The 13,539-nt window shown below is 40.1% G+C and overlaps 2 protein-coding genes across 2 annotated transcripts; one reads left to right on the forward strand and one right to left on the reverse strand.

The window, feature by feature from the left end:
- Positions 1-361: 361 nt before the first annotated feature.
- On the reverse strand, positions 362-2,483 carry ccdc85b (coiled-coil domain containing 85B). The gene has a single exon (XM_050043144.1). The coding sequence runs from the start codon at positions 1,673-1,675 to the stop codon at positions 1,073-1,075; it is 603 nt and encodes a 200-aa protein (XP_049899101.1). The 5' UTR covers positions 1,676-2,483; the 3' UTR covers positions 362-1,072.
- Positions 2,484-6,379: 3,896 nt separating this feature from the next.
- Positions 6,380-12,553, forward strand: fibpa (fibroblast growth factor (acidic) intracellular binding protein a). Its single transcript, XM_050043067.1, has 11 exons — positions 6,380-6,771; positions 6,902-6,986; positions 7,899-8,097; positions 8,234-8,360; positions 9,366-9,466; positions 9,724-9,857; positions 11,042-11,150; positions 11,279-11,342; positions 11,453-11,539; positions 11,684-11,781; positions 12,322-12,553. Exons 2-11 carry the CDS (start codon positions 6,902-6,904, stop codon positions 12,389-12,391), a joined length of 1,074 nt encoding a protein of 357 aa, XP_049899024.1. The 5' UTR covers positions 6,380-6,771; the 3' UTR covers positions 12,392-12,553.
- The last annotated feature ends 986 nt before the right edge of the window (positions 12,554-13,539 follow it).

Raw genomic sequence — 13,539 nt, forward strand, 5'->3', positions numbered from 1 at the left:
CGAGTGTTACAGGGTAAATACAAAGCATGAGTTACAGGAGACAAAGCTGACTGCCGCCAACTCAAACAAACCGTGATATGCTAATTGAACATCAACAACAATGCAATAAAAAATGTCATACGTGTGAGTTTAAACAGCTTCAAATAGAAATCATTAAAATGTGTAGACCTTCCAGTTTGATACAAAGAGTTTCCAGTTGTTGGTTTTTTTCTTTTAAAAAAAGTGACAGTTCAGTTCAGCTCTGAGTGAGGTCCAAGGACATCTATCATGTCTGATCCAAAACCTTAACACGTGTGCTGGCTCTGCCCAGGCTCGAGCACATGTACATTATGCACAGCAGCCCCACCCACCCACCCACCCACAGTAAACCTGAAGGGCCTTCACATCAGACTGGTTAACAGGCCTGTACAAATTGTGACAATCATCATGCACATATGGCACTCCAATCCTGTCCTGAGGAAGAGAGTGCATAAAATATTACACATTATTGGGCGTCTAGCAAAAGCAAATATCAAATAGTTTCATTTTTTTTCTTCTTTTATCACAACTCATCTATTTCAGTGCTATTGGAATTCAGTGGACTAAATATGGCTCAAAACTGGATTGAAATGAATCTTTAGATCAGTGATTTAAAGACCCATGGTAACGCTGTCCAGTGCAATAGAAAACAAGGCTTCTACCAGTGTAGGCTAGTCCAGTGCATGAGATAAATTTATATATGTGACCCACTTTTTTGGTCCCATTTCTTATTTTTTTTTTCAACAACAGACCACTGAAAAATGAGAATTCCCCCAAACAGGGGAGTCATTAGAAAAAACACTGTAAAATTTAGATACATTATCATCTGGCAAACATCTATTAAATGTCTTTAAAGTCCTGAAAATGTCAATAGTGGTAGATTCTTTGTCAAGTCAAAACCTGGTGGCACACAAATCTTTGCAGCATTCAGAAGGCCCTAATGCTTTTGCACCAAAATGATTTGCATTGTTTGACAAAGCTTCCGTGTCTCCATCCTGTCACTCACATCACCCCTAGTCTACAGATTCCGTATTCGAGTGGAGAGCTTCTGACATCAGTCATCAGGTGAGCACACCAGGTGGAGCTGGTCCGGGCTTCCCACGCTGCCTGTGCTTGAGCTCCCGTCCCCCAGATCCCGAGCCACCATGCAGGGCAGGTTGAGCTCGGTGGACCCTCCGGGGCTGGAGTCACTCCTGCTGACACACTCCTCCTCCAGGACCAGGCAAAGCTCCTTCAGGTCCAAGTTCTCCTTCACCAGCCCGTCCTGCATGCGCTCCAGGTCGGCAAGCTTTTTCAAGTAACCGCCCAGGTCCTCCCGCATCACTTTGGCCGCGTGATGCCCGAACAGCTGCCATTCCCTGGCCAGCTTCTTCACTTTGAGCCGGTCGTCGTCCAGGAAGCAGCACAGGTCCCGCAGCTCCACGTTCTCCTCCTGCAGGCGCTGATTGATTACTTTCAGTTCCCTGATTTCGAGGAGGTGTCCCTGCAGCTGTTTGTTCACCTCTTTTATCAGCCGTCCTCGCTGGATGAGAGCTGAGATTTTCTCCGACTCCTCTTTACGCAGCCGGCTCACCAGCTCCTCTTTGGAGCACGCCAGCAGATCCTCGTCAGACATCTTTGACAGCTCCCTATTTATCACCTCACCTTCGCTCCCCATTTTGCTATTAAAAACCTACACCTAGAGGGTACCTGAGAATCTATTAAAAGAGATGTAGCTGGATGCTTCAGTGCTCAACACGGAGTCATCACATCCTCTTCCTCTGCACACAGTGTTTTCCAGATGTCATATGCAATCACTACAGCACCGGGGGCCAAATCATGGCATAAACATGTGATTTCTTTATTTAGATGGCTTTCTTCAAGTCCTAATTTGTGCTCAACCCAGTGTCTGTTCTCCGTGGAAGATGCCTTAATGAGGTCGTGTATGAAAACGCACCGCAAACCCTCATTAATGTCAATCTGTCATCTTCCCAACAACAGGCTGTGTTCTCCAAAGGCCTCCAGGAGCACAACTGTCCTTATTTTACCTCCTCTCGCTGTATTTTGAAGACAACAGCCTCCCCGTGGGCTCCTCTGTGCTGTACGGACAAAGGCCCCGTCGATCCACGGAGGCTTAATCCAGCAGCCTCGGATGCACACCCTGCAGATGTTGTGTTTTTACGTCGCTGGCATCGTCTCACCAGGCTGTGCTCCGCTCGCCTCGGCTGAATGAACTCCGTTCCCCGGTGGCTGGAGGATGAGTCCGTAACGGTGCAGCAGCTTCTTCACAATCGATTCATTCTTTAGATACAAAAACAAACAAACAAACAAACAAAATAAATCAAAATCCAATCTCGGTGTTTATCCGCTCAAAGTAAGTGCATCATCTCTGCTCATCCTCTGGAGCTGGACTGTTACCACAACAATGTCCGCCTCCGCCACTTTCACGGCTGTGAATCCGCTAAGCAGCGAGCTGCACGTCAAGCTGGAGCACCACCGGAAGTCAGTGTCAGGAGAATTCAAAATAAAAGCACCGATTTGTGAAACTTTAAAGGGAAAGCCACCTAAATTAAAAAATTACGATATGTTACTTTAGTGGCCTGTGAAAGTTAATCAGTATTTGTGAACATGAGCTACTCTCAAGAAAATAAATCTCAAACGCGTGACGTCATAGCATATTAAGTCTGGAGCTGCTCCATAGACAATGAATGGGAGCCTGATTTTGTGAACCCACATAATGTTTGTTTTATATTAATACCCACCTGACCTTTATTTCTATTGTACATTTTTATTCCTGTATATTTCTGTTGTATATTTTAAATTTTAGTACTACTTATTTTGAAGTATTATCTATCTATCTATCTATCTATCTATCTATCTATCTATCTATCTATCTATCTATCTATCATCTTCAAACTTAACACGCTATGGCATCACAAATTTGAGTTATACCACTCTAGGTATTTGATAAGAGTTGTTAATTTTGACAAGTAGTTATGGATGGTCTTACACCTAAGGGATAGGCCTATATAAGATTATTTTTCCCAAGGTGTGAGATAACATTGTGACATGTAACTGAGGTAAATAACTAACAACACACAAAGCAGAATAAATAAAGAAAGCACAAATTAAAGGAAAAACAAAACAAAAACACTCATACACAAACCCTCATCAAGGTAGCAAATATTATATCAGAAATAAAAAATAGTGATTAAATACAAACATGTATACACTATCCAAACCCCTGCACCCCCATAAAATAAATAAAAATAAAATAAATTAAAATTAAAATTAAAACTGAGAGCAGAAGTTCTTGAACAATCACAATTAATTTCATGAATAACTCATCAACAAATCATTAAAATGATAAGTTTAACAATTTGCTTGGAAAACATGCTGTTGATAAATGAGTAAATACAAAATAAAATTGACAGATAATTTGAAAAAAAGACCCCAATAAACAACAAACAAATAAAAGTGCTCCCCCAATTTGGCTGTTGACTCTTACCAGTATCTATTAATCAAATCTATAGGCTGCCAGAGTGTCTACTGTTACCATGCTTTTTATTTAGCCCCATTTGCTATGTAGCTCTTCCATTTGGCCCACAATGTGCGTCTGATAAGATTTCCTCTGACACCCTTTACATGTGAACGGTTCCATTTCTTTTACTTGTTCCTAAACTGCAGGAATAACACACAGATTTTTTAAAAATTAGAGTAGTTCCCCTTTAATGAAAGAAATGAGAGCCCCTTGTATTTAACTACAACTAAGTGTTCTTACTTCTAATTCATTTTTAATTTAAGCATTAACTTTCACTTTAATTGATGGCGTCTTAATCCAATGCAATGATGTTCCTCCACAACAGTGCTTTTATTTTGAGGGATTTTTCCGGAAGTTTCACTTTTTATGATGACTGCTGCCTTGGCTCGTCGGTTAGATAGTAATCAGACATACTTGTGGTTTCCTTTGAGGTTTACAGTGGCTCTTACATACCATAGCCCTACTTATGGAATGATATTCAGTGGCAGCACAGAGTCGAGCAGCTCAGTGATCCATCTGAGCTGACTCTGACCATCTCAGCCTACATTATGAAAAACATTCAAGATGTGTGCGTGAGGATCTGCTCCATGTGTTCCCACAGTGAGGAGCTTGTGCGCCCCCATTTGGATTCAAAAACATACTTGTACCTTTATCATGCTATGAAACCAAAACAACACGGATGAGCACAACTCGCAGAGGAAATGAGTAGGAAAGGCCTGCGTGAGTCCACTTCCTCTGGGGGTTTCTGTTCATTTGAATGATGTCATCCTTAAAAACTAAAGACATATGACCAGATCTTTGCTGTCCTCAAACCTTAGCCAAACACCAGACAGTCTACATCAATAGGCCCTACACGCCTTTGGAGTCCAGTACAAAGAAAGGTGTACAGTACAATGCAGTTGTGTCATGACTGACTCCTGGTTGGACTCGTTTCTTTTCAAAGAACTCTGGCGGAAAGTGTGACTGCAGGCTTTTTTCCACGGGTTTATGCTGAGGCATTCAGCCACATCCTTCCGCCCTCTGTCCCACCTCTATTGTTTCACTGAGGCCATAACAATGTAGGGTGTTAACCGTGCAAGGGGGAACTGCTGGTGGAATCAGGGTGTCATGTGGGGTTAGAAACGAGAGTGTTGATGTGCAGCGAGGGATCCGACAAAAAGACATGTTGACCGAGTCGTTTTCCCTTATGTTGTGATTTTGAAGGACACATGCAGAAGCACAGAAAGGGAGGGCGAGGAGAGGGATTTGCAGGGATTTATTTAGATTAATCGCCGGAGGAAAAGAGAGCAGATTGTGTACACGCAGCAAGCAGAGCACATGAGGGCCCGGTGCTCACACAGAGGCCCATCTCTCATCCGACACATTTTAAAATAAGAGCTCAAATGGAAGGGCAGAGATCAGGCTGAAAATGCGATGTGGTAATTTGAGTCTTTACATAAGCGTCCATTGTAGTTTTCATCTGGCCATTGATGGCTTTATTTTAAAGGAATGGTAGCCTATATTTGTGTTGAGTGACAGGACTTATAGCCCACTGTAAAGTCATATGCAGTAGATCCCATCTTTGGAGTCCGTTGGGTGTATTATCCTCTCTCTGCATTGTCACTCAAAGGTACAGATGATAAGAAATACGCAGGCCGGAAACTGTAATGACCTCTTCAGGAGTCAGCCTGTATTATGCGCCCTCGGTGTGACTCTGGTTTAGCCAATAGGATTAAACACGGGCCAACTTTACGGCTCACATATACAGCATGTCAACATGGGGCATCAACACTCAGCTGTAGGTTTGGGTTTAGAAGTGGGGAGATACAATAAAGACAGGGGTAATAAAACAACCCAAGGTCTTCCGATAGTGTAGGCCCCAATATTTCTATCAATCTGGCAAATATGATGCACTATTCCTAATAAGATAAGATAAGATAAGATACACCTTTATAACCAGCTTTTATCTTAAATTGATGTGTTCAGTTTATTAAATTTGTCCTCAATGCAATTTTGTCTGTCTGTACATTCACTGGTCACGAAAAAAATCTAGTTGTAACCCAGAGGATAAAACAATATAAAAATAAAATAAATGGGCTATAATAATAATAAGAAGAAGAAGAATTATTATTTTTATTATTATTATTTGGTTTCAGAATAAAAGCCTAATTTCTATAAATAGGCTAGTGAACCTGACAAAAAACTAAAATTTTGTGGTAAACACATAATCCTAAAAAACTTCATTTCGCAAAGTTACCTTTCCAGCTATCCCTGAATAATATCCTACTTAATTTTACCAACTTTTTAATTTTTTTAAACCATATCTTTACTCTGACTTTGAGGGCGAGAGTATTGCTTACTGTAATAAGTGAAATATGACCAAGATGCTGTTTTATGTGTAGGTTCTAGCTATTATATTTTTTAATTTGTTTGTTTGTTTTCCCTTTTGCACTACTAGTACATTTGTTTTAAAGCTACTGTCTATTTGTGTAAAAAAAAAAATCAATAAATAAAGTGCATCAAAAAAAGTTCATTACATATTATGAGTAATAGACAATGTGGTAATTATGATTTAAAAATTGAACATGCAGGTTTTGGCTTTCTACATACAGTGGCTTTTATTGGTACTGCACAAGATGCAATGTATGTGAGAACACTTCCTCTGATTTGCACTCAAACAATATATGATAATTAATATAAAACCTATGATAGCCTGTTGTCAGATGTTCAGGAACATTATACCAGCAAACACTAAATAACTAAAGTTCAGCATAAAATCGTTTTTATTAAAATAAATGTTGTTTTGTTTTGAGAAGATAACTAAAGAAACATTTAATATAACAGTCCATGTACAGTCTTTTTCTCTGACGTAACAAAACCGGAAGTTCGTGTAGCGTGACTGCTGTTGTTGACACTTAGCACCTTAGCACCTATAGCAATACAGTCAGGCTACACTTTAGCAGATGTTCGTGTTTTAAACAACGTCCGTTAATTACTCGATAATGCCGCCTTGTTAATTTGGTGTTAGTCTACCGTTTTGTTGTCTGGTTGTCAGTTTAATCGCAGCTAACGGTGCTAACTTTGTGACGTAGCTAGCATAAGATGCTAGCCTGCAATGGAGGAAGGTAGCCAGTTATGACGCCATGGAAAGAAGCTCTAAGTTTAACAATTAGAATTTAGCTGTATACTTTGTATTTCAGTATTTATCGTTGCTTCGTGCTTTAAACCAGGTGGAGCAACACCCAGAAAACAAGGTATGATGTGTGTTTGGCGCTGTTAACGGCGCTGAGCTAATCTGACAGCTGATTGTTGATAGCTACTTTAGCTAATCAAATGCTAAACATCTCCTGATCCATGTGCTTGTACTTGTTTGCCTCCACGCAGATGGCAGTGGAGCTGGATGTGTTCGTGGGTAACACCACTATCATGGATGAGGAGGTGTACCAGCTCTGGTTGGATGGTTACACAGGTACGAGTCCCACCACAGACTAATGTGGTAACAGTTTATTCAGGACTGTGGACACACTGATGAGTAGGGGTGCTTTTAGAGAGTCCTGGGTTGTTAGAGGTACCATGCAAAGATGCACACAATGTGTTTGTTTATTTATTGTTTTTCCACAGGAGTTTGGTTACAGTCTAAATTAAAATGCAGTGGTTCCCAATCTAGGGGCCAGGGGATAAAGGAGGTTGAATAAAAAGATTGGAAACAAAGAAGAGAAATTGCTGCCACACAAATGATGTTGTATTTTTCTCACTTTTCTTCAGTGTTTGCTCTTTTAATTGTAAAATTAAGGATAGTGATTTTCACCTCCTCAGACTCCTGAAAGCTGTTCAAATGAAACAATCACTCTATTATAGTAATAGATCTCACCAGTGTCAAGGGATTGTGGATAGACACTGTGTTACAAGCAGAAAGTTTGGGAACTATGCACTAAATGTGATAGGATTGAAAATGCACAGTGACTCTTAATAATGAGCTGCACATAAATCGCAGCATTTACATCTACACCCTACACATTAGAAGAAAGCCAATGTTAAGTATACCTCTTGTATTTCTTGTTGAAATGTTTTGCAAAGTATGTGAATAACATCAGCTGACAGGAAGCAAACATGGACACAAGCTGTTGCCTAGCAATTTAATTTTAGTGAAACAGCCTATATAGAGGAACGGAGTGTATCAGACAGCGTGATTACAGATGTATTCAAGCGGACAGTATGAGAAAAATAATGTGTGTTTTTTTTAACATTAAAGAATGTCAATCTTGTGTGCTTTCAAAATACAATTATGACCTGAATACAAGCAGAATATGGGAAATTTCATACAGGTTATTACACTGCAGCCACGACTGGCTCACCAAGCTTGTCTTGATTTATCCAACAGTGAATGATGCAGTGAGGGTACGAATGGAAGGAGGAGTGCTGGAGGAGTATGAGGCAAGTGCAGATGTTCTGCTGAGTGACACCATGGACCAGTACAGGACCTTCCAGATGTGTGAACGTCTGCTGCACAGCCCATCCAAACTAGCCAACCAGCTACTGTTCCAGATCCCACCTCATCGACAAACCATGCTCATAGAGAGGTGCAGTGATGATGCTCTCATTAATTCTCCTTCAGTTATCTGATGTCGTCGCTGTCTGATCTGATGTTTCTGACATAGTAAATGTAGAATCTGTTCTTACAAGTTTCCTCTTTTACCTCCGTGTTTCCTTCTTTAGATACTATGCCTTCGATGACGCATTTGTCCGTGAGGTCCTGGGGAAGAAGCTCTCCAAAGGAACCAAGAAAGACTTGGATGATATCAGTGCCAAGACAGGTGTGACACTAAAGAGCTGCAGACGACAGGTAGGAGCCCTCTGAGCAGCACAGTGACTGTTGATGTGTATTATCAGTTTTAAAATGATCGGTGCTCCCTGATTTGTTACTGGTCCTAATCTGGCTTTTAGTTTTGTACTGGCTATGTGATGATAAATAAACTAACTTTAATTTAACATTGATTTGGGTTTCAGTAATAAGATTTTATTTATTTTTTTGTGTGTGTGTGTAGGATTTAGTTGGATATATTGGCAGCTATGGAATAAAAAGTAATACATATGTTTTCTTTAGTATAATCACCTGAAAATAAGAATTGTTGTGTTTTTGCTATGAAGAATGAGACGTTTATATCTACATAGGAAGCAGGTTCTTGCTCATGGAGATTGCTATGTTTCTACAGTGGCCCAGAACAGATGAACCAGATACTGGCTCGAGATAGGGCCATTCCTGTTTTTGTGTTTTCGCATTGACCACTGTAGTTAGAAACCCCTCTGTGACAAGCAGCATCAGAAAACACTGCTTTATTCAGTGTTTTTACAGGTTTAAATCACCTGGGTCGTTTATTTTGGAGAGGAAAAGACCTCTGCAGATAATTCGGCTTCTAGTAAAAACCTTGTGAACGTCTGGATCTTAAGTTATCAGAGAAAAAGGATGAGCGCATATTAGCAGGTGCTAAACTAGCGGCCCGTCTCCAACATGCCAGACAGTGTTGGAGAAATGCTGATTTGTCGTGCGAAACAGCTTTACTCTTGTCACTGTGTTTTTATCGATGTTAACCAATGGGTTTGTTTATTTTGATAATTCAGCTCCCGGTAAAAATTTTCTGAACAAAAAACACTGAAGGAATTCTAAGTTTCAGCTGGTTGACATCTGCAATCCTCACCACTAGACGCCACTAAATCTCCCTAAATCTTTCACACTGCTCCTTTAACGATTTAGAGAAACACCTTTTATTGTCTGATATTTTTTGTGCAGGTTTTATATAAGTCATGTTGTAATTTTAGTGCATTGCCTGTGTCATGTGTTCAATTTCAGTTTGACAACTTCAAACGTGTTTTCAAAGTTGTGGAAGAGCTGAAGGGACCCCTGGTGGAGAACATACGTCAGCACTTTCTTCTTTCTGACAAGCTTGCAAGGTAATCAGTTTGAGGAGTGGAGTAAAAGCCTCCCTGCCTCAGGTCTGTTTTGTAAAACACTGGTATTGCTTCTAATCTGTTTCGTCGTAGTTTTTATGATGACTCATTACATGGGTTTGTATTTTTGGCTAACTCTAACATAACCACACCTGAAATGGCGGCATTCAGGATATTTAAACAAGTGAAAACATTAATTTCTTTCTGATTGTCTTGTCTTGTTGTTTTAGCTCCTATAATGCCTCCTCTGCTTATTTCAGGGATTATGCCGCCATTGTTTTCTTTGCCAACAATCGCTTTGAGACGGGGAAAAGAAAGCTGCAATATCTCACATTTCAGGACTTTGCTTTCTGTGCTGGGCAGCTTATCAGCAACTGGACCGTCGGGGCTGTTGGTGAGCAGTTTGTCTTGTTTCCTTTGGCCGTTGGCTGCCATTTTTATCTGAGATTTAAGGGACATGTATAACATTTAAATCAGTTATATAACAGATATATTAGTCATGTGAAACTATGTTAATGTGTCTTAGTTTGAGACTTACAGAGTGATTAAACACTGGCGTTAAATCCAAGAGCAATAAAAAAAGAGATTATAGCTTAGACTAAACATAAAATGGGCTAAAAAGAAATTCTTCACATAAGAACCAGATATGGTGATGTATGCCCTACTACTTACTAGTTTGCTGATCAGATAGTGTAATCACAGTGAAAATGCTCTTGAGATGGATTTGTCTTCAGTGAACTGTATTGCTAACGTCACACACTGTGCAGCATTTACACTTTCAGACAGGAAATACAGTTTTCCATTCATCTTTTTTTTCTCAGTGGACGCACAAAGGCTCTCACTGTCCAATACACAGTGCTAACTAACCTTTAACTCAACTACAGTTACAGCTTGTGACTGTACGACTGTGAGTGGTGGGGATAATGCAACAAGACTAATAAAAAAGAAAAATGTCGCTGCTCCTGTTTGGAAGTATTTTGGGTTTAGTCCAGATGATAAAGGTGAGCCAGCCAACATGGATTACACTGTGTGCAGTCACACATCATCTCCGTTCAGCCCATGGATGTCTCACTATCTGCTGTGGCACCAAGTGTCATCGGGTCCTCCTTTCATTATTCTATGAGCCTTAAGTATTTAAATCCAGAGAGACTTGCCTGAATAGGCTAATTGCATATTAGAAACACACACAGCTTTGTAGGCTAAACAGTGTCATACATGCACACATACATATATATATATTTTTTTTTTTTACAAATACAGACATATATCATGTATCTTTGTGAAACGTAAAGGAGGTATGAAGGTATGGAAAAAATAGATAGCACTAAAGTCACTGGTTATTATGAATAAGGAACATTTAGAGCAGTGCCTCCTTCGGTGAAGCCCACTGACCACCAGAGGTCCAGATTCTCATTAGAATGACCATTAATTTAAAATGTAGTTACCAATTAGTAAAGTAGAAATGTTTAATTATGTTAGGCAGTTATTAACTGCAGGGAAAAGAATAAGCAGTGATAATAATTATGAGGAAAATCTCTGAAGTGATTTGATGGTGTCTGACTGGAGTTTTCTTTGTAGATAACATGGTGGAGGACATGGACGTGGATCTCGATAAAGAGTTTTTACAAGAGCTGAAAGAACTGAAGGTTTTAATCACTGACAAAGATCTGCTGGATCAACACAAAAGGTAACAGGAACACAGAAAAATTTGCACATTTTTGCTGATTAAATACATTTTTTACTGGCTTTTAATTACAGTTTTATTCATGCTTTTATTGGCAATTTATCTTTTTCCATTCTCTCCTCTCTGTTCAGTCTGGTCTGTACAGCTCTCAGAGGGAAGACTAAAGCTTTTAATGAGATGGAGGCTAATTTCAAGGTGAGAAATATTACACACACACATAATATCCAAAATGCAATCAGTCAGTGACGTCTACAATGAAAAGGAATAGTAGTTTTCTTTAACTGTAACTCTTCTTTTTCTTGTAGAATCTTTCCAGAGGCCTCGTCAACATCGCCGCAAAGTTAACCAACACAAAAGATGTCAGAGATTTCTTCATTGATCTTGTGGAGAAGGTGCATATTCCTACAAAATGTCTATCTTTTCAAGTGTTTCGAGCCAAAGACGGATCACTCAACCCGTTTTTCAGAGGCCAGTTTTAAAGTCTGCCTTTGAGACGGTGTGATGTAATGTCTCCTCCCCTCCTTTTTCTCCCCCAGTTTATTGAGCCGTGTCGCTCAGACCGATGGACAGCTGCGGACATGAGGCTCTACCTCACTCACTACAGCAACTCTGCACACATACTCGACACATTCAAGTGAGTTAATGTGCTTTTTATTCTGTACAGCTTATCAGGTAGAGCGCAGCTCCAACCATGCCGGGGTTATCATTCCCCAGGGGGCCGACCCAGGCTAAAAATACACTCAGGATGTCGCTGAGCTCTTTGAGAAAACTAACCAAAAACCGAATATTACTTCCCCTTTGCTGAGGCTGCTCATGCTTTAAGTTGTATGTTACAATCCTCTCTAATATTGACGTCTCTGTTCTGCCAGTGGGTGTCACCCTATCTCGCCCATGATTTCTTAAACTGTAGTTACCTTGTTTCTCATGCAAACACTCTGGAATGTAGTTAAGGGTTTACACAGCCCTGCACCACGACATGCTTAACAAAGAGATATTCATAAAGAGAAACATAGACCCCCCGCCCTCCCCATTACGCTGAGTGGACAAAGATTGCCTCATTTACTCTCTTCACCCAGATTTCACAATTACAGTTTCTCATGAGACTTGCTCTACCTCTCTGCTGCGTTTACTCACAGTTTGCTCTCTTTCTGTCTCTCTGTCTTGTGCCCCTCAGACACCAGGTTGTGTGGGACAGATACATGGGCGTCATCAAAAGCTGTATCTTCAAAATGTATCACGACTGAAGCGTTTTCTCTGCGGCTCGCCCCTCATTCCTCCCCGCTCTTCCCTTGGTTTGTTTCCCCCACTGAAGCTGTTATCTGTAGCCCTTCATTTTGTGCTTTCTGTGTTTCCAACAGTGTCTGTAAAATTGATTTGTAAATAAAATTAACGTATTTACATCAAAATGTCATCCTGTTTTATGTTGTTGTCTTATCTGCCGTGTTGTATGGAAGAGATGTTCTCGTTAACCCGTTCCAAGGACAAGATTTACTGATCTTGTGAGTGTTGGATAAAGATTAGAGAAGAAGAGAGATACTAATCATAGCGCAGAAATGAACAAGGCAGATTTTAAGGCACTGCTTCAGCAGCCTGCAGCATGGACGACAAACTGTGTGAATGTTTTAAGTTTTAAATACGACCAGCAGATTACACGCGTCATGAATTGAGTCCTTTTCCAGTGTGTTGGATGCAGCGTTATTATAGTTTTGTATTTTCCATTAGTGTTTAATTTTTTGTTTTCAGTTCAGTTTAGTTTCAGTTAGAGTGGGTTTGCTTGTTTCAGTTTAGTTTTTAATGTTTGATATGTTTAGTTTGTATTCGTTTCAGTTTTGGTTTTAGGAACATTATTATACAGTCAGGGGATCTGAACAGGTATCACAATACAAACACAACACTGACAGTCATGTCAACATGCCAGTCTCAGTAAACATCCAGTGCCTCCTCATGTTTGTTGTGCTGACAAATTTGACCCACTTGAAAAGACCAAAACTAAAGATGTTTCCTGTGTATTTGTATTTTAGTTTAGTTTTAGTTAACTATAATAACCATTGTTTGATGTCTGTGTGTGGTCAGGGGAATAATGGACCAACCAGGGGGGCACAGTTGGTCCAGCCAGGGGGTTGTCTGTGTGACTTTTAACAACATCCCCCGTAATGACAGCTGCCACCGCTGCCACCACCCAGAAAGCCAGGACAGATAAACAATGTGAAGTTAAGTGAGGGTTTTTAAACCAAAGATTTTCTTTGGGGGGAAAGAAACCTGAGAAAAATACAATAATTGTAACCCTAATGTTATAAATAGCCTGATTGTGCGCTTTAAAAAGATAAGTGTGTCTATTAAAGAAAATTTGGTCGTAAACTTTAACACATGCAATCTTTTTGTAATTGATGTT

This window comes from Epinephelus moara, chromosome 4 (genome assembly GCF_006386435.1).
Source record: "Epinephelus moara isolate mb chromosome 4, YSFRI_EMoa_1.0, whole genome shotgun sequence".
Taxonomy (NCBI): domain Eukaryota; kingdom Metazoa; phylum Chordata; class Actinopteri; order Perciformes; family Serranidae; genus Epinephelus; species Epinephelus moara.